Source organism: Phocoena phocoena, chromosome 4 (genome assembly GCF_963924675.1).
Source record: "Phocoena phocoena chromosome 4, mPhoPho1.1, whole genome shotgun sequence".
NCBI lineage: Eukaryota > Metazoa > Chordata > Mammalia > Artiodactyla > Phocoenidae > Phocoena > Phocoena phocoena.
This window is the reverse complement of record NC_089222.1, coordinates 51,765,957-51,793,699: the sequence shown is the minus strand read 5'-3', so window position 1 is coordinate 51,793,699 and position 27,743 is coordinate 51,765,957. Positions and strand designations below refer to the sequence as shown.

The following is a 27,743-nucleotide window of genomic DNA, read 5'->3' as shown; positions in this document are numbered from 1 at the left end:
CTTGGCTATTGTGAATAGTGCTGTGATGAACATAGGGGTGCATGTGCCTTTTTGAATTACAGTTTTGTCTGGACATATGCCCAGGAGTGGGATTGCTGGATCATATGGTAATTCTGTTTTTAGTTTTCTGAGGAACCTCTATACTGTTTTCCATAGTGGCTGCACCAACTTACTTGCCCACCAACAGTGTAGGAGGGTTTCCTTTTCTCCCCACCCTCTCCAGCATTTGTTATTTGTAGCCTTTTTAATGACGGCCATTCTGACTGGTGTGAGGTGGTACCTCATTGTAGTTTTGATTTGCATTTTTCTAATAATTAGCGATGTTGAGTGTCTTTTCATGTGCTTATTGGCCATTTGTATTTCTTCCTTGGAGAAATGTCTCTTTAGGTCTTCTGCCCACTTTTTTGATTGGGTTGTTTGGTTTTTTTTGTTTTTGTTGAGTTGTATGAACTGTTTGTATATTTTGGAAATTAAGCCCTTTTTTGTTGCATTGTTTGCAAGTATTTTCTCCCATTTGTAGGCTGTCTTTTCTTATTATGGTTTCCTTTGCTGTGCAAAAACTTGTAAGTTTGATTAGGTCCCATTGGCTTAATTTTGTTTTTATTTCTATTGCCTTGGGAGACTGACCTAAGAAAACATTGGTACAATTTATGTCAGAGAATGTTTTGCCTATGTTCTCTTCTAGCAGTTTTATGTGTCATGTCTTATGTTTAAGTCCTTAAGTCATTTTGAGTTTATTTTTGTGTATGGTGAGAGGGTGTGTTCTAACTTCACTGATTTACATGCAGCTGTCCAACTTTCCCAACACCACTTGCTGAAGAGACTGCCTTTTTCCCTTTGTATATTCTTACCTCTTTTTTTCAAAGATTAATTAATCAATTAATTAGGTGTGTGGGTTTATTTCAGGCTCTCTATTCTGTTCCATTGATCCATATGTCTATTTTTGTGCCAATACCATGCCATTTTGATTACTGTAGCTTTGTAGTATTGTATGAAGTCTGGGAAGGTTAAGCCTCCTGCTTTATTTTTTTTCCTCAGGATTGCCTGGGCAATTCTGGGTCTTTTATGGTTCCATATGAATTTTAGGATTATTTGTTCTAGTTATGTGAAAAATGTCATGGGTCATTTGATAGGGATTGCATTAAATCTGTAGATTGTTTGGGGTACTATGGCCATTTTAACAATATTAATTCTTCCAATCCAACAGCATGGGATATCTTTCCATTTCTTTGAATCATCTTCAGTTTCCTTTATTAATGTTTTATAGTTCTCTTTCACTTCCTTGGTGAGGTTTATTCCTAAGTATTTTATTTTCTGGGTTGCTTTTCCTTTATGACATTTCATTTTTGGTGTAAAGAAATTCAACCAGTTTCTGTATGTTAATCTTGTATCCTACTGCCTTGCTGAATTTCAGTTCTAGTTGTTTTGATTTTTTTTTTTGCACTACACGGGCCTCTCACTGTTGTGGCCTCTCCCATTGCTGAGCACAGGCTCTGGACGCACAGGTTCAGTGGCCATGGCTCACGGGCCCAGCCGCTCCACGGCATGTGGGATCTTCCCGGACCAGGGCATGAACCCATGTCCCCTGCATCGGCAGGTGGACTCTCAACCACTGCGCCACCAGGGAAGCCCTATAGGGAGTTTTTTAATTACAGATTCTATTTCACTTCAAATGATTGGTCTGTTCAAATTATCTATTTCTTCTTGATTTAGTTTTGGTGGGCTGTATGTCTCTAGAAACTTGTCCATTTCTTCTAGGTTGTTGAATTTGTTGGCATATAATTGTTCATAGTAGTCCCTTACAGTCTTTTTTTTTTTTTTTGTATTTCTGCAGTATCAGTTGTAATGTCTCCTTTTTCATTTCTTATTTTGTTTATTTGTGTTCTCTCTTTTCTTCTTGGTGAGCTTGGCCAGAGATTTGTCAATCTCGTTTATCCTTTCAAAGAACTGGCTCTTGGTTTTATTGATTTTCTCTATTATTTTTTTAATCTCTGATTTATTTATTTCCTCTCTGATCTTTATTATTTCCTTCATTCTGATGACTTTAGGTTTTGTTTGTTCTTCTTTTTCTAATTCTTTTAAGTGGTAACTTATGTTGTTTATTTGAGATTTTTCTTGTTTTCTGAGGAAGGCTTGTATTGCTATGAACTTCCCTCTAAGGACTGTTTTTGCTGCATCCCACAGATTTTGTATGGTTGTGTTTTCATTGTCATTTTTCTCAAAGTATTTTAAAATTTCCTTTTTGATTTCATTGTTGACCCATTGGTTTTTTAAGTAGCATGTTGTTTAGTCTCCATGTAATCGTTTTTTTCTCATTTTTCTTTCTGTGGTGGATTTCTAGTTTCATACTGTTGTGGTTAGAAAAGATGCTTGAAATAACTTCTATCCTCTTAAATTTGTTAAGACTTGTTTTGTGCCCTAGTATGTGGTCAATCCTAGGGAATGTTCCATGTGCACTTGAAAAGAATGTGTATTCTGATTTTTTTGGATGTAATGTCCTGAAAATATCAATTAAGTCTAACTGTTCTATTGCATCATTTTGTATCTCTTTTGCCTTATTGATTCTTTAACTGGAAGATGTGTCCATTGATGTGAGTGGGGTGTTAAAGTCTCCTACTATTATTATATCCCTGTAAATTTCTCTATTTATGTCTGTTAGTATTTGTTTTATGTATTTGGGTGCTCCTATATTAGGTGCATGTATGTTGATGAGTGTAAAATCCTCTTCTTGTATTGATTCTTTTATCATTATATAGTGTCCTTCTTTATCTTTCTTTATAGCCTTTGTTTTAAAGTCTATTTTGTCTGATATGAGTATCATGACCCCCGCTTTCTTGTCATTTCCATTTGCATGAAATATCTATTTCCACGCCCTCACTTTCAATCTGTGTGTGTCCTTTGCCCTAAAGTGTGTCTTTTGTAGACAGCATATTGTAGGCTCTTGTTTTTTTAATCCAATCTGCCACTCTGTGTCTTTTGATTGGAGCACTTATTCCATTGACATTTAAGATAATTATTGATAGATATGTATTTATTGCCATTTTCAACCTTGTTTTCCCATTGATTTTATATTTCTTCTTTGTCCCTTTCCTTTTTTGTTTTTCCTTTTGTGGCTTGAGATTTTCTTTTGTATTATACCTATATTCTCTTCTTTTTGGTTTCAGTGACTCTATTGTATGTTTTTGATTTGTGAATCTATTTGTATGTTTTGATTTGTATGTTTTTGATTTGATCAAAACATAGTTTGTTAACTGCTTCCTATATCTATTTACCTTAGACTGGTAGTCATATAGGCTCAAACACATTCTAGGAAAAACAAAAACAAAAAACTACACTTTTTTACTCTCCTTCCCCACATTTTATGATTTTGATGTCATCTTTTACATCTTCAGGTTCATCCTTCTGCTGTTCATTGTGCACTATCATCACTTTCACAGAAAATTTTTTGATTTAAAAAATCTGTGTACTGGCTTATTTAAGTGATTTCCAATTGTGATTTTCTCTTTCCTATAGATTCTTATTTCTTTTCTCTTTGGAGAAGAGTTTTTAATATTTCCTTTAGGATAGGTTTAGTATTGCTGTATTCATTTAGTTTTTGCTTGTCTGAAAAATTTTTTTTTATCTCTCCTTCTATCCTAAGTGATAATCTTGCTGGGTAGAGTATCCTAGGTTGCAGATTTTTCCCTTTTAGGACTTTGAATATATCTTGCCACTCCCTTCTGGCCTGCAGTGTTTCTGTAGAGAAATCAGCTGATAGCTTTATGGGGCTTCCCTTGTAATTAACTGTGTTTTTCTCTTGCTACCTTTAAAATCCTCTCTTTATCTTAACTTTCGCCATTTTTATTATAATATGTTTTGTTGTAGGTGTGTTTTGGGTTTATCTTGTTTGGGACCCTCTATGCTTCCTGTACCTGGATATCTGTTTCCTTTTTTAGGTTTGGGAAATTTTCAGCTATAATTTCTTAAAATATATTTTGGATCCCTTTTTCTCTTTCTTCCCCTTCTGGAATTGCTATTATGTGTAGGTTGGCATGCTTTATATTATCCCATAGGTGTCTTATATTGCTTTCATTTTTTTTGTTGTTTTAATTTGACTTTCTGTCTGCTGTCCTGATTGGGTGATTTCCATTATTCTATCTTCCAGGTCACTTATTTTTTCTTCAGCATTATTCATTCTGCTATTCATTGCCTTTAGCTCAGCTTCTGTCTCTGCAAATGAGTTTTCTAATTTTTCTTGGTTCCTCTTTATAGTTTCTAGTTCCTTTTTACAGTACTCTGCATTTCTGTTGATAGCCTTTCTTAATTCCTTCAGTATTCTCATTATCTCCTTTTTGAAACTGGTGTCTATTAGACTGAAGAGGTCTGCTTCATTGTCAGTTCTTTCAGGGGAGTGCTCTTGGTCTTTTAACTGGAAGTAGTTCCTCTGTTTCTTCATTTTACTTATATTTCTCTTACTCTGTGAATTTAGGAGAAACATTTATCTACTGTGGTCTTGGAGGGCTATTTATATGTGGGATCATCCCTGTGTAGCTTGTGTGAGTTCAATATATTTGATGTGAGGGCTGTTTTTAGTATGGATGCCTGTCACCTGTTTCCTCAGTGTGTGTTGGTCATTATCCCCTTGATAGGGGGTGTGCAGATGTGGTGGCTGGTGCCCAGTCTTGGGGTTCTTGGCAGTGGCAGGCAGCTCAGGCATGCCCCAGGGACACGCTATGCATGTGGACATGGCTTGCAACCACTCCTGGAGTCTGGGAGGGAGGTGGCAGGGGGGGCGTGACCACTCCTGGCATCCGGGGGGGGCAGTGTCAGTGGCCTGAGACTGCTCCCAGGGTTTGGGAGGGAGGTGGCAGGGGTCTGCCATTGCCCCTGGAGCCTGTGCAGCCAGTGTCCTCCTCTCTGTGAGTGCACGCACAGGGAAAAAGGCTACAATCCAGGTCCCGCCACTCCCCTCGGGCACCCCCCCCACAAACAATGGCACCTGGCCTCTAAGGTGGCCCAGACTTCCTCTATGTACACCCCCTCCTGAAGTCGCACTGAATTCCAGCCCCCCGCGTCTGTCTCCACACAGCCACCCCCAGTCCTCTCCTTGGTTCTGATCTCCGAAGCCTGAGTTCCAGCACCCAGCCCCTGCCGGCACTGGCGGACATGCACGTCAGCCTGGGGAGTGCAGGGTGGTGGCACTGACTGTGCAGTTCTCCCTCTGCTTCGGCTGCCACAAACCAGCTTCTGTGCTTTCCTTTGAGGCTCTGAAGCTACCCCTCTGTCCTGGCTGATCTCCCCGCCAGGGAGAGGGGGCTTCCCAGGGTGCAGGAACCTTTCCTCTTTCACAGCTTCCTCCCAGGGGTGCAGGTCCCAGCCCGATTTCTCTCTCGCCTTTTTTTTTTTTCTTGTTTCCTACCCAGTTATGTGGAGATTTTCTTGCCCTTTCAGTAGTCTGAGGTCTTCTGCCAGAGTTCAGTAGGTATTCTGTGAGAATTGTTCCACATGTAGATGTATTTTTGTTGTGTTTGTGGGAGGGGGTGAGCTTCACGTCCTACTATTCTGCCGTCTTGATCACTCTCCTGTATATAATAATTTAAATAAACCCATTTTGCAATACGAGATAGGTCTTACGTGCTTTCTATCCTAGTTGGGAACCTTCCGGTCTCTGGTGTCAGAAACCCAAGTCCAAGTAGCTTAAACACAAGGGGGCATAAGGAAAGCAGGGAAGAGGTCTCAGAGAACCTAAGGACAGAATAAATGGGGCCTTAACTAGGGATCTCCTATCACATCTTTGCCCCTCTTTTTTGCTTCTCTTTTCCGCCAGCATGTTTTCTCTTACCAACCACTGGCTTACTCTACACCAAGAAAACCAGTTGCTCAAAATTTTCACGGTTTTCATCTTGCAGTTCTGGCATTAGAGCAAGACTAACTTGATTCTTAATCCCAAATGGTTAGGGACCCATTCCTAGATTAATGTCCTTAAGTCTGGGCAAGGGATTTTTTGAAAAACACAACAACGTGTGGAGAACCAAATGGATGGAGTTGGAGGTGGGACAGGATGCCCCTAGCTCACTGCCCAGAGGAGGCAGTGGCAGACCAATCAAAAGAGACCCATTAGGTTTTCCTTCTCTCCCACATGACTATTGCAAAACCAAAATCTATTATATCTTATCTCAGGCTCTGCAAAAATAACATTATTGAACCTTCAGGGTTCCAGCAAAAGCACCGTAAGTTTAGAAAAGCTAATTCTTACTGCGAACGTGGCGCTGCAAGTGGCGCGGAGCATGCAGGCTGCGGGCCATCTCTGTGCCCAGTGCGCCCCTGACCGCTGCGGCCCTGGGGACTGTGGGCAGGCGCCCTCTGGGCTTGGTGCACCGGCCCTGCTCTGGTGTTGGTGCATAAATTCACAGACAAACATGAATGGGTACCAACAGAAAACAGTGTTGGAACAGTGGGAATCAGCAATTTTGCACAGGAAGCTTTAGGAGTTGTTGTTTACTGTAGTCTGCCTGAAGTTGAGACAAAATTGAACAAACAAGAGGAATTTGGTGCTTTGGAAAGTGTGAAAGCTAGTAGTGAACTCTATTCTCCTCTATCAGAAGTAACTGAAATTAGTGAAGCTCTAGCAGAAAATCCAGGACTTGTCAACAAATCTTGTTATGAAGATGGTTGGCTGATCAAGATGACACTCAGTAACTCTTCAGAACTAGATGACCTAATGAGTGAAGGAGTGTATGAGAAATACATAAAATCTATTGAGTGAAAATGGAACCCCTAAATAAACTAGTTTGAAACAACTTAATCTAGCATAGTTGTCTTAAATTAGTGGTGGATTTTTAAAAAGCAATTTTCAGCAAAAGAAACTACTTGCAACAATGGAAGAAAATACCCCTTAACCTCCTAATGACTTCAGATAAACACTATGCATCTTTTCCACAACACCCTATGATTTTTGGGCTAGCCTCCAGTTATAATATTCAGAATTCCTGAAATTATCTGTGGGGAAACTAGTTATAAAAATCATGTAATTCAAGGATAATATTGCTATCTTAAGCCTTATATGATATTGTAACTTGCTTACAGCCATCCCTGGATTTGGGTCAAAATACTCAACGATCTTCCCACTGGAAATAACTGGCAGTGGAGAAAAGTTTGTTAGTTGTATAGTGTCCAATGCAGAACGTTACTCTCTTAATTTTGGAAAATATACTGTGTTTGCGGTGCTGTTTTCATACAGTGAAGAAACAGCCTTGCAGGAAAATAAGAAACAGTTTAATAATAAAATATTCAACTTCTTAATTTAAAAAAAAAAAGGAAAGCTAATTCTTAGTCTTGTGAATATTCCTAAGTATCAAATGTGAAGATATGCACAGTAAGACAGGAAGGTAAAAGCAGGTTATTGAGGCTGGTAGGGATCAGCTATATGAACTTTCTAGTTCAGTTCAATTTCCAACTCCGTGTGGATTGTGATTTTTATGCCCACTCCTTTTTCCCTAAAATAACTCTTTTCATGTGAGGAAGAAAAGAATATATTTGCAGCCGCTAACATAAAACATGTTGTGTTGCATAGATCCATTTGTATTTTTAGAAGGCAGGGTTCCACAGTGCATTGTTCTCAAACTTTAGTCATTTGCTTATCAGCCCTATGATTTCTGCCCATATCTGAGTAGCACCTACACTATTTACTTGTTCTGTTTCTTTTGTAAACTTAAATATCCACTTTAATCTTATGTTTCTCTTTGATATGCTAGTTACAATTTTCCCTAGCCCAGATGACAAAAATAACATAATTTAAAAGGTGTTGACAATAACCACTTAGCTATCTTCTATGCCTCCTCACTTTGGCAAACAATGCTGTAGTGGAAAATCATAAGCATTCAATGGCTCATGACTGCAAGAAATTGTGTTTATCCAAATTGAACACATTTCTCTTATAACTTGTTCAGATAGAAAACAAAATCTGTACCTTTGTCCTAGGGGAAAACATTGAGGAGCATCTCTATCCTTTGGCTCAGAAAAGTGGGAAGAATTTTATTTCTTCTGTATGGTTTTGTTTACCATAAAACTAATTTTTATTACACAATACATAAATTCATCTTTCATCTAAAAGGCGAACATATTGCAGTTAAGACTAAAATTCTCTTTGATCATCACCTCCCGACTCCTCACTAGGGTTAATCCAAGTTATGAATTCAGATTGTATCCTTCCAGACTTCTTTCTTTGCGTCTGGCCACTAGAATATCTGTTGTGTTTAATGGTCAGTTAAAGAATGCTCACAGATTTCCTTAAATGCCTTGAGCCAGTCAGTCCCCCTTGACAAAGTCAAGGGGCTCTGCATGCTCGAGCACACCTTCAATGCACAGGGAATTTACAATTCTGCCTTAACCGACGCTCCCTGACTGCACAAGGCCTGAAGGTCAGTCAGAAGTGAAATCGGGGCCTTCTCAGGTCTTTGCTGAGCATGCACACAGCCCTGCACGTGCACATGGCCTTCTAGACCCCAAGAACTATGTTGCAAGCTTTTAAAAGCCCCCGAGGACATCTCATTCCCCAGATCTTGCAGTTTGGGGCCAGCTCTTGTTTACCCCCGCTGGTATTGCAGCCTCAAGTAGCTGCAGGGTTAAACAATTGCACTGACTATCTTTCAACAAATGCCCTGGATATAAGGCTTTCCCACAGGGTGAGCTCTGAGGCAAGTTAAATACAACCACCCTGCCAGTGGTGCTTTTCCAGAGAGCCTGTGAGACAGGTTAGATGGTGACAATGCGCTGGGATGAGCCATTTTGAGGTGCTCCAAACCCCGTGTGCTCCCTCTAGTGGTTGCAGGGCTGCTGTTTTTCAAGACTAGTGTGGAGCTGGGGTGGGGTAGGGTGTGCGGCGTAGACTGGGTTAAAATATCACAAAACCTGCAGTTCTTGCCAAGGTTCAGATTGTTATAAGCATTTGGGTAATTTCTGGAGCTCTGAAAAAGTTTTCAGAACTTTCGGGACAAGTTATTTGTTTGTTGTTGTTGCTTCTATGGAAAAGCAGATTTACAGACACCCTCACTCCATCATTCTTGGAAGTCCCCCCCCCCCCCCGTTTTCTCACTGTTGATGGAAACAAGGCCAAGAATTTTTCTTCTGTTAGACGAGACATCACCATCCATATCCATGTCCGGGATTTGGTGGGAAATGTGGTCAGGTGCAGAGCAAATGCCAACTAACAAGGACAGCTACTATTCACCCCTGTCCATAAGCACCGTTCCAGAACAAGACCTAGAGTTTCTGGGTCTCTCAAACTTCAGTGGAATCTGGAATCCCAGTATTTTGTGGGAAATTGCCACATTTTAATTTATTGCCTATAATTTAAAGAAGATCATAATACTGCACCCAAAATAACACACGGTGGCAAAAGACTAGTTTGGAGCAGCGAGTATCTTATGGCTCTCATCACCGCTATATGAACTTTTCTGACCAAGTCAGTCAACTGAATTCAACAAACCTTTTTTTAGCTTCTATTATGTGCCAGAGAATATGCTGTGTGCTGCAGAGCTGACTGAGACTTGCTGCCCTGGGTACACGTTCCCTTCCCCCAGCTTTTAAGGCACTTAGAGTCTAGCAGTGGAGATGGGAACTTTTTTTAAGTTACCACCCTGAATAAAGGGTACCAGTGCCGGTACACAGATTTAATTGTTGGTTTAATTAGCCCAAGGTAAAATGTTTAGAAGGGTCATTCTGTCTTTCCTCTGTAGAGGGAAGTGTATGCGTGTGTGTGTGTGTGTGTGTGTGTGTGTGTGTGTGTATGCGTGTGTGTGTGCGTGTGCTCACCCACCATGACTGGGGGGTAGGGAAGGGATAAAATGAAAGCTGCATAAATCCTTCTGAGGCAAAGGGCCAGAGAGCCAACTTCTGACCTGCGTGAACAGCACTGAAGGCGGAATCCCATGGATGCTTCTTTCTTGGTTTAGCCACTCATATAGGAGAGCATACGCTCTAGCAGCTTCCTGAGGAAGGGTGCATGGGAGGCAAAGTTGTGAGCGCTCCAATTTCTAAAAATGGCTTGATACTTTACCCTTGACTGAGAGTAAGCAGGTGGGAAACCTTTCTCTTTCAAAATCTTGACATACCTGCCTGATGGACTCCTCGCTTCCAGTGTTGCTACTGAGAAGCACACATCTACTCTGACTTCTAGCGCTTCCGTGTGACCGGTTTTGCATCGTGTTGGGGAGCTTCTCTTGGTCCCACTGTTTGGAAATTTCAAGATGGTGTGCCTTGACAGGGGCTCTCGTCCCATCCGCTGTGGTGAGCTCCCTCGTGCCCTCTCCCTACGGAAACTCAGATGTTTGATGATTTCCTCCCCTACACTTTCTATTCTATCTGAAATCCCTATTATTTAGATATTGAATGTCCTGGTCTGATCCTGATCTTATCTTTGCGTTTTTTGCTCTGTTTTTAGGTTAGTCTCAATTCCAGCTTCCAGCCCTTCTGCTGAGTTTCTAATTTCCAAGAACGTTTCCGTGTTCTTCACGTGTCCTTCTTCCACAGCATCCTATCCTTAGTCTACAGGTGACTTGTTTTTTCCTCATCTCTCTGGGGATAGGATCATTTTCTGAAGGTTCTTCTCCCTTAGCCTCTGATTCTTCCAAGTTGTTGGCTTTGGACTTTTCATTCATGTTAGCAGCTTCCATCAGATGTCAGGTTACCTTTGGCTAAGCTGGAGGACTAAAAAGCTGATAGAGGATTGTTGACCAAGAGTTCCACCGTAGGACAGCGGTTCTCGATCTTGGCTGTACAATGGAATCACCTGGGGAGCTTTAAAAAACGTTGATACTCCAGAAATACTCATCTTATTGGTGGAGAGTCTGAACACAGGTATTCTGAAAAGCTTCCCGGGTGGTGTCACTGTGTAGCCAAGGCTGAGAAGTATCACCAAAGGGTGCTCTGGCTGAACCACCTCATCTTCCGGTAAGACTAACATTCGCTAAGTCCAGGGCCTATTTTACCTTCTCCTGTGGATAAACTTTTGGTTTCTGCAAGGGCGGAGGAGCAGTTGTCCAGCTGAAAGTAGGGAGGGATTTTGTAGATGTAATGGCACCTTTAGCAGCTTTCTACCAATACTATTGGAGGCGCCTCTCCCTCTTCACCCTCACTTTAAAGTGACATGCTTCTGTCAGTTTTCGAGCCTTCAGTGTATTCTGCATGTAAATTGAGTTGGTGCTCATTTTCTCCCCCGCTAAATGAGAACTCAGCTTTCTTCAGTCAGGTTTCCAAACTTCTGGTGCTAACAATTCCCATTCTTCTGTGTTGAGAGCAGTTATGACTTAAAAAAAAATCCTTTACTGTGTTTTCAGGAGTGGAGTGTCGGGAGCATGCAAAATTTGATGTGTTCAACTTGTCACTTTTACCCGAAAGAATGATTATCACCATTCTTTATGCGAAAGAAAGCTTTTAGTTATCAACAGTCGGCTCCCCCATTCATTTTTCCCTCAGGGGAAAAAAAAGATAGTAGGGATTCCTAGCAAAACAATCTAAACATCAGGGTGAAACCATGACTGTAGTGGGAACACTACACTTTATTGCTATTGTTGTTGAATGAGACCCGGAGGAGGGAAGGGGGTCAAAACTGTGCGAGTCCGTCATGGAGAAGGTGCACCCCAGGTGCTAAGTGAAAAGAGCTAGACCTGGGCTCCTGAGTCTGGTATACAGATAAAATGTTAAAGATACGCTCTTTATCCCCACAGACTCTGACAATGGACTGACAGCCCATGGGCCTTTACGGTCCGCAATCCCAGGTTAGTTGGCCCATTTAGGGAGATCTGGATTTGTAGCTGCCGCCGCTTTTTTTTTTTTTTTAAATTGGGGTGTAGTTGCTTTACTTCTGAAACATCAGCCTACGTGATTGTGGGTGGCAATCCTGCAGGAACTCAACCAGAAGCAGGGTGGCAGCCACCCCTTTAGACGGTACAGCAAACACCCTGCGCTATGCCACTTGCCTGGCCTATAAACATATTTGAATTTACAACTTCTGGGATGTGGTTTAAGTTTTTAAAAAGTAACAACAACAAAAGCAATCCTATTCATGGCAGAAGAACCCTACTTAAGTCAGAAAGAATTAAAACATTTATTGGGCATAAATATATTACATATACACTACAGATACAGTTAGGTATTACATATAGCATAGTATTTGCAAAATCTATACATTAAAATTGATATGGCAGTTTTAATACAATGTATATGAAATAGTCTAAAATTTACAGGAAAACATATGATTATTTTTTTTTCTCCTAAAGTTGAAAAGCTTGGAATGTATGTCCAACAGTGAGGTAAAACATTTTGTCTTTCAATTTAAAGAACTGTGCAAGGATAACATTCAAACACATTCAGTTAGGGCACTTTTCAATTTTGACAGGAATACTGAATTACTGTAGCCAACAAAACACGGTTAGAAAATGCCAACGTTTCAAGTTGATAATAACAAGGCAGGTAATATGCAAAAAATCTTTTTAAAAAGTTGTTTTCTTTTTAAACAATTTCCTTGAGGACAAAGGGCATTTTGCTTCACATGACTGGAATTTCTTGTGCCAGGGAGGAGTCTGACATATAGAGCATCAGAAAGCCACTCACTCGTTCCTACATATTACAAAAGGGCAAAGAGAGGTTAACGTAACACTTTATTTTATTGTTCATGTGTAATGGCAATATATATATAGTTATATCAATATCACATATACATATCTGTGATAGAAAACAGTGCCAGATAGTGTAACAACTTTTTGACTGAAGGGATTATGATGATACCGAATAAGGGAGAGCAATAAAATAAAGTGCCGTCAGCTAGTGTTTCACACACAACAGCTTTCTGGTGGTTAAACAGATAGTACGAAAATCTCAAAGATCAAATATTCATAGCAATTTTGGCTTAAAGTATTATTTCATTAAAAAAAAAATCCAACCAATTCAGAGAATTTCTTTATAGCAGCAGTTCTGAAGTGTTTCCAAAAAAGGGGCTTATTTTTTTCTCCTGCAGACAGGGTTCTCGTACTCAGTTGAATCTTCATTGCTTAAAAAATGCCTTCTCCCCAAAACACCTGCATGAGATTGTTTCCAAAAACGCAGATGCAGTGTTACAGTGGATCATAATACACATTTAAATAGAGGCATGAGTTTTGCAAGGCCAGAACTTTGGCAAAAAAATTTCACCTTGATGCCATCAGTTTGCAAGGCTAATTAAACTAATTATTCTAGTCAATAACAAAATACAGAACTTTCTAGTAGTACTTATTACATCAACGTAGGCACACAGAATAATTCATTGATCTTAGCACTTTCTTTCAAGAGATGATTATGTTTTTCTTGGGTACATGTAAACGTTTCAATCGCTGACAATGGATTTTTTTTTGGCATTTAATGCACTAGATGCTCTTTATCTTTAAAAACACAAGAAAATGTCAGAAGAATGACAATACTACAGATGTTGCCAAGGAACGAGACTGACCTAAAATTACAAAAGTATAAAACACAAAAAAATAACATGCTACAAGGGAAAATTAGTACATAAGTACATTTAAAAAATTTTACAATAAATAAAGATTGCACTGTAATTGGCATTTAAAGTACTGTATGCAGAATATAGTATAAATAAACCAAAAACAAAATAATGTTGGTTTCCCCATGACTTTGGTATGGGAATATTATAAGCTAGTACAGGATACTGCATTTTAAGACAACACAGACCAAGCACAAAATAGCTATGATCAAGAAAAACCAAGTAGCAAAAATATACAAAAACAGAAGCAGGGGGATACACTGTGTCTGTTGCACCCTTTTGGAATATATTTGCACCTCCAACTCTTAAATGTCCCTGAGGTACGCGAACATTATGGACTTCATATAAATAATCCAATGACTTTGGGTTAAAATTGATTATCTCATGACTCAGAATAAACATGCAAGAGTAACACTTTGCACTCCAATAGCACCTATAGATCAAGGATCTCAAAGCACTTACGAACATTAGAATCCCCACTTTATTTTTTATTTTTAATGCATGGGAAAACTGAGGCACAGAGAGGTAAAGTGACGTGTTCAGATCACGCAGCAAGTTAGTGACAGATCCAGGGAGATAATCTAGGCTCCTTGACCCCCAAACACCCTGTGCTTATTACCACCAAATACCATTCCCTCTCCACACATGGCCAGGTCAACCCCACAAGAATAGGAACTACAAATTGAGATGACTCTTTTGGGCTTTATCAATTTTCACCAGCTGTTAGATTAGTATTATGTGCACTGAATTAAGCTATTGAAAATCAATCACTTCTTTTGATACTTCATTGAATAGCCTAAAGGCAAATTTTTCAAAAATAATGAGCTGATGTTTAAGAAGATTGATCACAATTAGTGTAAGTCATGGACAATGGGCAGAGGCACTAAACTGTCACCAGTTCTCGTCATATAATTCTGGTCAAACATAACAGAATATAATAACTCTAGTGATTAGATCAGAAGTAGTTATATACAAAGACAGACAAACAAGTTAAAGCAGCTTTTAAAATAGCTGAACAAGGAAACTAACTATTGCACAATGCCCTCGAAAAGTTACTGCTATGAATTGATGTGGTAAAATCTACAATGCTCCATAATTTAATTTATAGATGCATTTTGGTTACTTGATTTCTTAGACAGGCAGCTCATAGTGTTAAAATCATAAGAAATACAGATTATTAAAACATTTTAAAGTACACATTTTGATCTCAATGAGCTAAACACAGTTAAATAACTGAGTGACAAAATGGTTGTTTAGGGCAGCCTTATCTGAGTGAACACATCTTCTGTGTGTGGTTGTGTGGTGATACTCTGACAACACTGAAATCCTAGCCCTGTCACTACACACACTGTGATTCACGTTCACAGGTACAGATGATCAAGACATAAGAAGTGACAGGTGAATATAAATTACTAAATGGTGACATGGAAAAAAAAAAATCAAAGGCTTGCAAAAGACATCAGTGAAAACAGAATAAAGGCAAATCTGAAAAATTTTAAAGAAAACATAAGCTAGCTTTAGCTTTTGGTATCTGGTTTGCTTCTTTTTTTTTTTTTTTTTTTAAATCCAGTTTAACCTCTTCCTAGTTTTGCATTTCAAAAAGGTGCACCAAAACACTGATATTTTTTCCCTAGCTAAATCTGTAAAACAAGTATATAAATCAAAGAACAAAAGGGCTTAAAAAGGGGAGTATCTGAATAAATGTGTGTATTAAAATGTGTAGCATTAATTAAACTCATACCTCTAGTTTTGCTGGGTTTGTTTACTTCATTAAGAAGTACTGTAATATAAAGGCAAATAAAATGGACAAAGTTGCAAAGCCAACCACAACGAGGGCTGCAAACTGTTCATCAGTAGGCATCATGCTCTTCATTTTGGGATCATCTAAGCTCCCCATGTCCCCTGTAAGCATGACCTCACTTCGTTGTAGTACAAAAGCCGCAGAGGGGCTGAAAGCTCCGCTTAGCTCCTGAGAGGTGTCTAAACAGCGACGACACGCACACACGCGGAACCTATAGTCTGTGTTGGTCTGGAGGCCTGAGATTTGGAATGTGGCTTCTTCTCCCTTGTACACCTTCAAGAAAAAGAAAAGTCCTGGTCCATAAATTTATAACAACATTGTGGTCTCTAAAGTAATAACTGTATAACATTGGGGGCCTTGTAGACCTGGCTTGGTTTATGTGAACTCTGCAACAACAAAAAGTACATGGAGAGGCATTTGTCCCAGTCTATATTTCATCTGTAAAGTATTCTGACCTACTCTGAATAAAATAAAATAAATTCAGTGACCCTGCTATTGACAGGAGATAAGGCACTGACCAGAAATACAGGTGATACAAGTAATGATGATGCATCTAGCTAAATTTTAATAATTTAGGCTGTAAGTCAACAGATGACTTAATTCATACAAAGGGCTCTCTGATCTTGCTGCAAAGAATTAATATTTTGTAATGCAGACAATTAAAAACAAATTATAGAAATAAAGTGCAAAGTCTCAGTTGAATGATTCTCTGACTACTGACTACACCATTTAACACTACTCCATCAAGATAGCCCACCTCCACCCCGAAGAGGTAAGAACTCTTCTGACTTCTCATTCTGTAATTTCTTTTGCCTACTCTAGAAGTTCATGCAAATGCAATCAAACACTACGCACTCTCTTGTGCCTACGAGGTTCATCCATGTAATCGATTCCGTAGTTGTTCCTTTTACTGAAGAATAAGTACTCTATCATATGCCTATACTTTGATGTATCCATTTGCTTTTTGACAAATATTTGCATTGTTTCCAGTTTGGAGTTTTTATATAGTAAGAGTACTATGAACATTTTTGTACAGATCTTGAGGACTTAAGTTTCTCTTTTTCTTGGGTGAATACCTAGGAGTAGAAGGGCTGGGTATAAGTCTACATCTAACTGCATGAGAAAGCTGTCCCAAGCACATCCCTTTGCACTCCTGCCAGCTAAGCATGAGAGTTCCAGTTGTTCCACACACTCACCAACATTTGTTACTGTCAGTCATTTATATTTTAGTCATGCAAATGGGTGAGAATGGTACCTCAGTTGCACTTCCCTGACGCCTAAGTGTTTCCCACCTTTTCATATGCTCACTTGGTCACTCACATACCTTCTTTTGTGAGGAGTCTGTGTGTTCAACTGTTTTGCCTATTTTTAATTTGTTTGCTTTTATGTGTAGTGGCTCCTTAATCTGGATGTAAGTTCTTTGTCAGGTATGTGTTGTGAATATTCTCTCCCAGTTTTGTGTCTTCCCTAATCATTTCTTAAGAAAATTTTTGATGCAGTCCTATTTATCACAAATTATTAATATTTAATTAATTTAATGGTCTGTCTTAAGTGTTTCCTGTCTGTTTGACCAACTTGTCCTTTTTCCGTTAAGAATCTAAGATATTTTCTTCCCCTTTGTTAACACTGATATAATCACCATGAGGCTTACTACTATGAGGACTTGAAATCTACCAGTTTACTTAGAGATTATCAACCTTTGAGTTGACTGAAGAAAATAGGTATCTTTGAGGGAGGGTGGTAGAGGGAGATGTCACGTGGTTCTTCAATCAAAGTGGTACCGATCCTCAAAACACTCAGAGGAAAATGTCTTATATGAAATAGAGATAGCAAGAAACTAGCTGGAACTCAACCAAATCAGTAAGGAGATTTGGCTGATGAAATAATTAAACAAGAAATTAAAATTAACTGAACACTTTGTAGCTGAGTGGCACTGAGTTAGCCTCTGTAAAGTGCTTAAAACATGCCTGGTACATGGGTAAGTGCAGAGAAAAAGTTAGCTATTATTACTACTACTACTATTTAGAACTTAAAAACAACTCCAAATATATTCTTAAAATACAGTGATTAAAAGTGACAGGGGCATTTCCAACCTAGTGACAGGCCACCTTAAGTAAAGATGTGAATTTTGCCCATTAATACAAATTCCCTAGAAAATAGAGTATTTCCAACAATTTCAACTTTGTCTGAAACACTCTCCAGCTATAGAGAGCCAGTGGGAATCTACAAAGATTCAGTGTTTCTAAAGCCTGGCACGTAAACTTCTACAAGAAGCAGGACATGGTACCAGACAACCGAAGTGCACTGGCCACTCACTCAGCATTGAGCAAACAAAGACAGCAAGCAAGAGGATCACAGTTTAGAAAAGGGATCGGACTTCCAGTGCTCACCTGATATTCAGCCTTTTTAAGATTTTTCCTCCCCCATTTTCGAACTTTAGAAGTAGACTTGAAGAGTCTTACTGTACTTTCCTTTAGTGATTAAGCCCCAGAAAACCAATTCTGTTTCTCATATTTTCCTTTATAAGATTTGAAGCACGTTCCTCCTGGTGAGTTACTCTGTTTCTTTAAAGACTGTGGCATGTGTCTTAGCAAGTGGGGTTACAGACAGAACTGGGCTGGAGCAACCAAGAACAAAAGAGCTGTAAGAAAACCCCCAGCCATCCTGAGAGACCACTCCTTTCTCATAGGTCATTGTTCCAATGATGAGTTAAATGGCTATTTTAAGATGAGCTCGTTGTCATGGTGACTGCCCCAAGCTATTCAGGATTTCAGACTACACCATGAGAGCACTGTCTATGAGTTATCTACACCATGAGAGCACTGTCTATGAATTATCTCCCAACATGCGGGTGGTCTCAGGAAAACAATGCTGTACACTTTTTTTTTTCTTTAAAGAGACCTTTTCATTGTGAGAATGTTCTTAATTTCCCAAATTTAGATGCTCAAGTTGGTATTGTCTTTTCTTCGAAACTGTTGGGACCATTCACGAAGGGAATGATGTGCAACCTTTGGGAACAGCATACTACCAATCCCTTTGCCATCTGAGCTTTGGATTCCTGTCTGCAAGGGCCCAGGTATACAATCTGTTCTGTCTCCATGGTGGTGATAAGTTAATGTCAGGCTGTTTATGGAGTTGGAGAAAAGCTGCCATCTAAGCCTTAGCTGCAAGGTTTCTTGATACGCCTCTTTCATCAATTCTTTTGGAGGCCTCACCTCTTGAATGTTTACCCTTATCGAAGGGTGAAATATTGTAGCTGCTGGAGCTCTTCTGTGCAACCCTGGGGACCTGGGTCTAGTCTGACTTGGCCACTGGGAGGCACTGGGCAGCTTCTTCTTAACGGCAGGACCAGGAACTGGCATCAGGATTCCAGGTCTAGGTCCTTGCTCTGACCCTTTCTGGGCTTGTCACCTCGGGCAAGTAACAGCTTTGAGCCTTATTTTTTTTCATCTTTAACATGGGGAGAGTTACAGTACCTAACTTAACCCCAAGGGGGATTGAGTATTAAGTGAGAAACTATGTGAAAAATGCTTTGTGAAAGGAATATACTGGAGGTAAGTCACCTTTATCAAATTTAATCCTCCTGATTACTCTGGCAGGTGAGCATTACTCCCATTTTAGAGATGATAAAACTGAGGATCAGAAAGCTGTTGATTTCTCAAGGTCTCAGGTGAATAAGCGTAGTGGTAGACCCCAGACGAGATCCCACATCTAACTCAAACACCCCTGCTCACCGCTGGAACTGCTCCAGCTCCACTGGTTCCACGTCTTTGGTGGAACCCGTCCTCCCCACTTCAGTCTTCATCCAACGACTACGGTGTGATACCAGGTCCACTTCTCTTGACCTTCTGACTTTGTCTTCCCAGGGAGTCCCACAGCCTCCCTGGTGTTTCCACGAAACACTTCCAGATCACCCCATCCTGGGTCCACTGCCCCAGAAGGAAAGCACTGCCTTTCCTATATGATGTATGGAAAGCAGCTCCCCAACCCAGTCTGTGCCAAGGAAAGGCTTGGGCAGCATTTGTGACGTGGCCTCTTAATTTATGCCAAACAATGACCTCATGGCTGAAAATCACTTAATTCATAACCTATCCCTACAGATGTTTGAGAGACTTTTGGAAAGTACACATAGATGTTCATTTATATGTAGTATTAAATGATTTCTGTGGTTTCCAGAATTTGCATGGCTAGCTCCTTCTAAGAAAGTTGGCTCAGAAGTCTATTTAATTTCCCAGAAGCCCAATTCATGGAATCCTGAACATAGACTTTATATATTACTTTTGATGGTACTTCCCGACTCTTAACTCCTTAAAGATCCCTAAAAGTGTATTGATATTTTGAAAGCAAAGGAGTGCTACTTTTCTCATAACCATTAAGCAAAAAGCTTAGTGAAGGAAAAATGAATATCTAATGGAAGGGAACTTCCTCAGTGACAAGTCCAATTGAAAGTTGGGCTTTAATTTGTAAATCTGTTTTTCTTTTAGCTATTCTTACTGTTTTAATTAGAAGAGCTCCCCCTTTTCGCAAGCACTGTCAACACAATGTTAGTATTATCTTTAAAAGTATACATATGATAAATATATTGAGTGTGGGACTGTGTTCTATTATCTCCAGAGCAACCAGCACAATGGCTATTAACAAAGCAGATGCTCAGTGCATGTTCTCTAATTAGAACCCTTAAGTACTTGAGAGTAGATATGCTTATACCACACTGTTTGAGGAAGATTACCAGAAGCAAGTACATGTGAACATTAAGTATCAGAACCCGCACACACACCACAGGGTTTAGAACAGGCACAGCCATGATTATATACAAAATGGAATCGTTAACAAGGATTGAGTTGTTTTCAGTGTATTGACAGTAGTCAACAATGCTTATTAATAAGCCTTTTGGATCTTAGTTAAGGAAAAATTAAAACGATCCCAATACCCCATTTCCTGAGGATTCTGGTTCCTGAGGTTTGAGATAACTGATTTGTTTTTGTGTAAATAATCACAGCCACGAGATCGCAAAATCAGTAAGGTCATCAGGCCTGCAGCACAGCTGAGGTGACTTTTCATGGGACTGTGCCTCTCACCATGGCAGGGCAGCAGGCCATGCCTCTTACCCCTTTGTTTTCATTCATTTTGACAGGGGAACCATTACGGGCTCTTCCTCCTGCCTCAACCCAATTTAAAAGGCATAGTTCCATTTAAGATTATCTTTATTGAAGTAACCAATCATAATATCACAGTAAGTATACAAGCAAAGACTATTTCTGTCCTTGATTTGATGTGCAATATATTTTAAAGTAATTTTGACATGTTTGTTCCAAATGAGAGGATTTAAAGTAATACCCAGATAATTGAAATGAAGAATCAGTGACCCTTAATTCAGAGTAACATGCTGTGTAGTTGAAATCTCTGAAACAGCCTTTGGGGGAGGCTGCTGGAGGCTGGGATCTGGGCCAATGCCTGCATCTCTTTAGTAATGCCATCCTTCTCCCAGGAACTGGAAAGGGAGACATAACTGCCCAGCATTGCCATCTACACAGTGCCCTCTCATGACTGAACAGATCTGACGCTCACAGTAACCCTGAGGTAGAGAATCAGTATCTCCACTTCGACAAGACAGCTGAGGCTCAGAGAGGTGAATTAATTCCTCCAATATCACATGACTACAAAAGGCAGATTTCACCTCCCTTGCCCCCCAGCTACAGTGGGAATTCACTAACCTGCAGACTTCCTCTGTAGAGGGTGCAATGCTGGGCAGGAATTGTTGCTCCTGAGCCAGAGAGGACAGGCAAAGGTACTGTTACTGAGCTGCTTCTTGGGGGCACGCTGTTTCCACCCCAGTGGGCCCAGAAGCTCTGAGAGCACAGACTATGCTATTCTGTTATATGCCAGGCAGCCCTCACAGTGCACAGCACCTACCAGTTTCTCAATGAACCAGGGGCCCTACACCAGAACGCCATGAAACTGAATATAAATTTGTTTCATATGCAATTTGAAATGGATGTGTGCGTGAATATTCTTCTGATAGAACGGGTCATATCCTTCATCAGATACTTAAACGGACCTATAAACCTAAAAAACTTAAGACTCAGCAAGACAAATGATAGCTTTTAGATATTCCCACCTTGATCTAGTCTTACTTTGCTTTGGATTTGACCCTTTATTTACACAAAGATGAAGAAAATGTACAATAAGACGGTCACAGCCTATTTAACTTCTGTGTTAGGAAATTAAATCACAAACTATTAAAAAAATATGTAGGCTCCAAGTCCTTAAAATAGTCCTCTCAAGGTCAAGAGAAGATCTTTCTTCACAGTAACTTGTGTGATACCACGAAGAATCAATACACATCCCAATACTATATTCTAAAAATGATACAAAATAAATTTATACAGAGATGACATCAAGTTAAATGTGGAGCTCTATAAATTTTCAGATTCTTTGAAGGTTTTCATAATGCAACAAATCTGAGCACCAACAAAATTAATAATTTGTCACAAATTTTGACTTCCAATAGGTAATAATTTCTTGCAGTTTGTTACCCTTTTCTCACCTTCAGTGTTTATATTTAAATACTTTATGTAAAAATTATTGCTGTCTGAACAGGGATATGAATGTGAATCATTTCGCTTTACATTCTTACGTATATATTAAACTGTTTATGTTCTGTCCTGTGAGGCAAAAAAAAAAATCAGTCACCTGCATATACATACAATTTTCATTCTTTTTAAGAATGCTTTACGGACCTCGGGGGAAGATGGCGGAAGAGTAAGACGCGGAGATCACCTTCTTCCCCACAGATACACCAGAAATACATCTACACGTGGGACAACTCCTACAGAACACCTACTGAACGCTGGCAGAAGACCTCAGACCTCCAAAAAGGCAAGAAACTCCCCACGTACCTGGGTAGGGCAAAAGAAAAAAAGAAAAAACAGAGACAAAAGAATAGGGACAGGACCTGCACCAGTGGGAGGGAGCCGTGAAGGAGGAAAGGTTTCCACACACTAGTAAGCCCCTTCGTGGGCGGAGACTGTGGGAGGCGGAGTGGGGAGCTTCGGGGCCGCGGAGGAGAGCACAGCAACACGGGTGCGGAGGGCAAAGAGGAGAGATTCCCGCAGAGAGGATCGGTGCCAACCAGCACGCACCAGCCTGAGAGGCTTGTCTGCTCACCCGCCGGGGTGGGTGGGGCTGGGAGCTGAGGCTCGGGCTTTGGTCGGAGCGCAGGGAGAGGATTGGGGTTGGCTGCATGAACACAGCCTGAAGGGGTTAGTGCACCACGGCTAGCTGGGAGGGAGTCCAGGAAAAGGTCTGGAGTGGCCGAAGAAGCAAGAGAGAGACTCTTTCTTCCCTCTTTGTTTCCTGGTGCACGAGGAGAGGGGATTAAGAGCGCTGCTTAAAGGAGCTCCAGAGATGGGCGCGAGCCACGGCTAAAAGTTCGGACCCCAGAGACGGGCGGGAGATGGTAAGGCTGCTGCTGCTGCCACCAAGGGGCCTGTGTGTGAGCACAGGTCACTATCCACACCCCTCTTCCGGGGAGCCTGTGCAGCCCGCCACCACTGGGATCCAGGGACAACTCCGCCGGCAGAATGCACGGCGCGCCTCAGGCTGGTGCAATGTCACGCTGGCCTCTGCTGCCACGGGCTTGCCCCGCGCTCCGAGCCCCTCCCTCCCCCCGGCCTGAGTGAGCCAGAGCCTCCGAATCAGCGGCTCCTTTAACCCCGTCCTGTCTGAGCAAAAAACAGACGCCCTCCAGATGCCCTCCAGCAACCTACACGCAGAGGCGGGGCCAAATCCAAAGCTGAGCCCCTGGGAGCTGTGAGAACAAAGAAGAGAAAGGGAAATCTCTCCCAGCAGCCTTGGGAGCAGCGGATTAAAGCTCCACAATCAACTTGATGTACCCTGCATCTGTGGAATACCTGAATAGACAAGGAATGATCCCAAATTGAAGAGGTGGAATTTAGGAGCGAGATCTATGATTTTTTTCCCTTTTCCTCTTTTTGTGAATGTGTATGTGTATGCTTCTGTGTGAGATTTTGTCTGTATAGCTTTGCTTCCACCATTTGTCCTAAGGTTCTATCTGTCCGTTTTTTTCCTTCCTTCCTTCCTCCCTCCCTCCTTTTCCTTCTTCCTTCTCTCCTTTCTTTCTTTCTTCTATCTCTCTACTTTTTCTCCCTTTTATTCTGAGCCGTGTGGATGAAAGGCTCTTGGTGCTGCAGCCAGCAGTCAGTGCTGTGCCTCTGAGGTGGGAGAGCCAACTTCAGGACACTGGTCCACGAGACACCTCCCAGCTCCACATAATATCAAACGGCAAAAATCTCCCAGAGATCTCCAACTCAACACCAGCACCCAGCTTCACTCAACGACCAGCAAGCTACACTGCTGGACATCCTATGCCAAACAACTAGCATGACAGGAACACAACTCCACCCATCAGCAGAGAGGCTGCCTAAAATCATATTAAGTCCACAGACACCCCAAAACACACCAGCAGACGTGGACCTGCCCACCAGAGAGACAAGATCCAGCCTCATCCACCAGAACACAGGCACTAACTAGTCCCCTCCACCAGGAAGCCTACACAACCCACTGAACCAACCTTAGCCACTGGGGACAGACACCAAAATCAACAGGAACTACAAACCTGCAGCCTGCAAAAAGGAGACTCCAAGCACAGTAAGATAAGCAAAATGAGAAGACAGAAAAACACACAGCAGATGAAGGAGCAAGATAAAAACCCACCAGACCTAATAAATGAAGAGGAAATAGGCAGGCTACCTGAAAAAGAATTCAGAATAATGATAGTAAAGATGATCCAAAATCTTGGAAATAGAATAGACAAAATGCAAGAAACATTTAACAAGGACCTAGAAGAACTAAAGATGAAACAAACAATGATGAATAACACAATAAATGAAATGAAAAATACTCTAGATGGGATCAATAGCAGAATAACTGAGGCAGAAGAATGGATAAGTGACCTGGAAGATAAAATAGTGGAAATAACTACTGCAGAGCAGAATAAAGAAGAAAGAATGGAAAGAACTGAGGACAGTCTCAGAGACCTCTGGGACAACATTAAACGCACCAACATTCGAATTATAGGGGTTCCAGAAGAAGAAGAGAAAAAGAAAGGGACTGAGAAAATATTTGAAGAGATTATAGTTGAAAACTTCCCTAATATGGGAAAGGAAATAGTTAATCAAGTCCAGGAAGCACAGAGAGTCCCATACAGGATAAATACAAGGAGAAATACTCCAAGACACATATTAATAAAACTGTCAAAAACTAAATACAAAGAAAGCATATTAAAAGCAGCAAGGGAAAAACAACAAATAACACACAAGGGAATCCCCATAAGGTTAACAGCTGATCTTTCAGCAGAAACTCTGCAACCAGAAGGGAGTGGCAGGACATACTGAAAGTGCTGAAGGAGAAAAACCTACAACCAAGATTACTCAACAAGGATCTCATTCAGATTTGATGGAGACATTAAAACCTTTACAGACAAGCAAAAGCTGAGAGAGTTCACCACCACCAAACCAGCTTTACAACAAATGCTAAAAGAACTTCTCTAGGCAAGAAACACAAGAGAAGGAAAAGACCTATAATAACGAACCAAAAACAATTTAGAAAATGGGAATGGGAACATACATATCAATAATTACCTTAAATGTAAATGGACTAAACGCTCCCACCAAAAGACACAGATTGGCTGAATGGATGCAAAAACAAGACCCATATATATATGCTGTCTACAAGAGACCCACTTCAGACCTAGAGACACATACAGACGGAAAGTAAGGGGATGGAAAAAGATATTCCATGCAAATGGAAACCAAAAGAAAGCTGGAGTAGCAATTCTCATATCAGACAAAATAGACTTTAAAATAAAGACTATTAGAAAAGACAAAGAAGGACACTACATAATGATCAAGGGACAGATCCAAGAAGAAGATGTAACAATTGTAAATATTTATGCACCCAACATAGGAGCACCTCAATATATAAGGCAAATACTAACAGCCATAAAAAGGGAAATTGACAGTAACACATTTATAGTAGGGGACTTCAACACCCCACTTTCACCAATGGACAGATCATCCAAAATGAAAATAAATAAGGAAACACAATCTTTAAATGATACATTAAACAAGATGGACTTAATTGATATTTATAGGACATTCCATCCAAAACAACAGAATACACAATTTTCTCAAGTGCTTATGGAACATTCTCCAGGATAGAGCATCTCTTGGGTCACAAATCAAGCCTTGGTAAATTTAAGAAAACTGAAATTGTATCAAGTATCTTTTCTGACCACAACACCATGAGACTATATATCAATTACAGGAAAAGATCTGTAAAAAATACAAACACATGGAGGCTAAACAATACTTAATAACGAAGTGATCACTGAAGAAATCAAAGAGGAAATAAAAAAACAAATGACAATGGAGACAGGACAACCCAAAACCTATGGGATGCAGCAAAAGCAGTTCTAAGAGGGACGTTTATAGCAATAGAAGCCCAACTTAAGAAACAGGAAACATCTCGAATAAACAACCTAACCTTGCACCTAAAGCAACTAGAGAAAGAACAAAAGAACCCCAAAGTTAGCAGAAGGAAAGAAATCATAAAAATCAGATCAGAAATAAATGAAAAAGAAATGAAGGAAACAACAGCAAATATCAATAAAACTAAAAGCTGGTTCTTTGAGAAGATAAACAAACAAAATAGATAAACCATTAGCCAGACTAATCAAGAAAAAAAGGGAGAAGACTCAAATCAATAGAAATAGAAATGAAAAAGAATTAACATCTGACTGCAGAAATACAAAAGATCATGAGAGATTACTACAAGCAACTCTATGCCAATAAAATGGACAACCTGGAAGAAATGGACAAATTCTTAGGAAGGCACAACCTGCCAAGACTGAATCAGGAAGAAATAGAAAATATGAACACACCAATCACAAGCACTGAAATTGAAACTGTGATTAAAAATCTTCCAACAAACAAAAGCCCAAGCCCAGGACCAGATGGCTTCACAGGAGAATTCTATCAAACATTTAGAGAAGAGCTAACACCTATCCTTCTCAAACTCTCCCAAAATATAGCAGGGGGAGGAACACTCCCAAATTCATTCTACGAGGACACCATCACCTTGATACCAAAACCAGACAAGGATGTCACAAAGAAAGACAACTACAGGCCAATATCACTGATGAACATAGATGCAAAAATCCTCAACAAAATACTAGCAAACAGAATCCAACAGCACATTAAAAGGATCATACACCATGATCAAGTGGGGTTTATTCCAGGAATGCAAGGATTCTTCAATATATGCAAAACAATCAACGTGATAAACCATATTAACAAATTGAAGGAGAAAAACCATATGATCATCTCAATACATGCAGAGAAAACTTTTGACAAAATTCAACACCCATTTATGATAAAAACCCTGCAGAAAGTAGGCATAGAGGGAACTTTCCTCAACATAATAAAGGCCATATATGACAAACCCACAGCCAGTATCATCCTCAATGGTGAGAAACTGAAAGCATTTCCACTAAGATCAGGAACAAGACAAGCTTGCCCACTCTCACCACTCTTATTCAATATAGTTATGGAAGTTTTCGCCACAGCAATCAGAGAAGAAAAGGAAATAAAAGGAATCCAAATCGGAAAAGAAGAAGTAAAGCTGTCACTGTTTGCAGATGTCATGATACTATACGTAGAGAATCCTAAAGATGCTACAAGAAAACTACTAGAGCTAATCAATGAATTTGGTAAAGTTGCAGGATACAAAATTAATGCACAGAAATCTCTGGCATTCCTATACACTAATGATGAAAAATCTGAAAGTGAAATCAAGAAAACACTCCCATTTACCACTGCAACAAAAAGAATAAAATATCTAGGAATAAACCTACCTAAGGAGACGAAAGACCTGTATGCAGAAAACTATAAGACACTGATGAAAGAAATTAAAGATGATACAAATAGATGGAGAGAGATACCATGTTTTTGGATTGGAAGAATCAACATTGTGAAAATGACTCTACTACCCAAAGCAATCTACAGATTCAATGCAATCCCTATCAAACTACCACTGGCATTTTTCTAGAACAAAAAATTTCACAATTTGTATGGAAACACAAAAGACCCCGAATAGCCAAAGCAATCTTGAGAACGAAAAATGGAGCTGGAGGAATCAGGCTCCCTGACTTCAGACTATACTACAAAGCTACAGTAATCAAGAGAGTATGGTACTGGCACAAAAACAGAAATATAGATCAATGGAACAGGTTAGAAAGCCCAGAGATAAACCCACGCACATGGTCACTTATCTTTGATAAAGGAGGCAGGAATGTACAGTGGAGAAAGGACAGCCTCTTCAATAAGTGGTGCTGGGAAAACTGGACAG

The 27,743-nt window shown here is 40.2% G+C and overlaps 1 protein-coding gene across 1 annotated transcript in view; it reads right to left on the bottom strand.

The window, feature by feature from the left end:
• Positions 1-12,061: 12,061 nt before the first annotated feature.
• FNDC3B (fibronectin type III domain containing 3B) overlaps positions 12,062-27,743 on the bottom strand; it is a 290,599-nt gene continuing 274,917 nt past the window's right edge. The window contains exon 25 of the mRNA XM_065876048.1: positions 12,062-15,587. Within this exon, the coding sequence (XP_065732120.1) occupies positions 15,276-15,587 (312 nt within the window). The 3' untranslated portion in view covers positions 12,062-15,275. The remainder of the gene's footprint in view (positions 15,588-27,743) is intronic.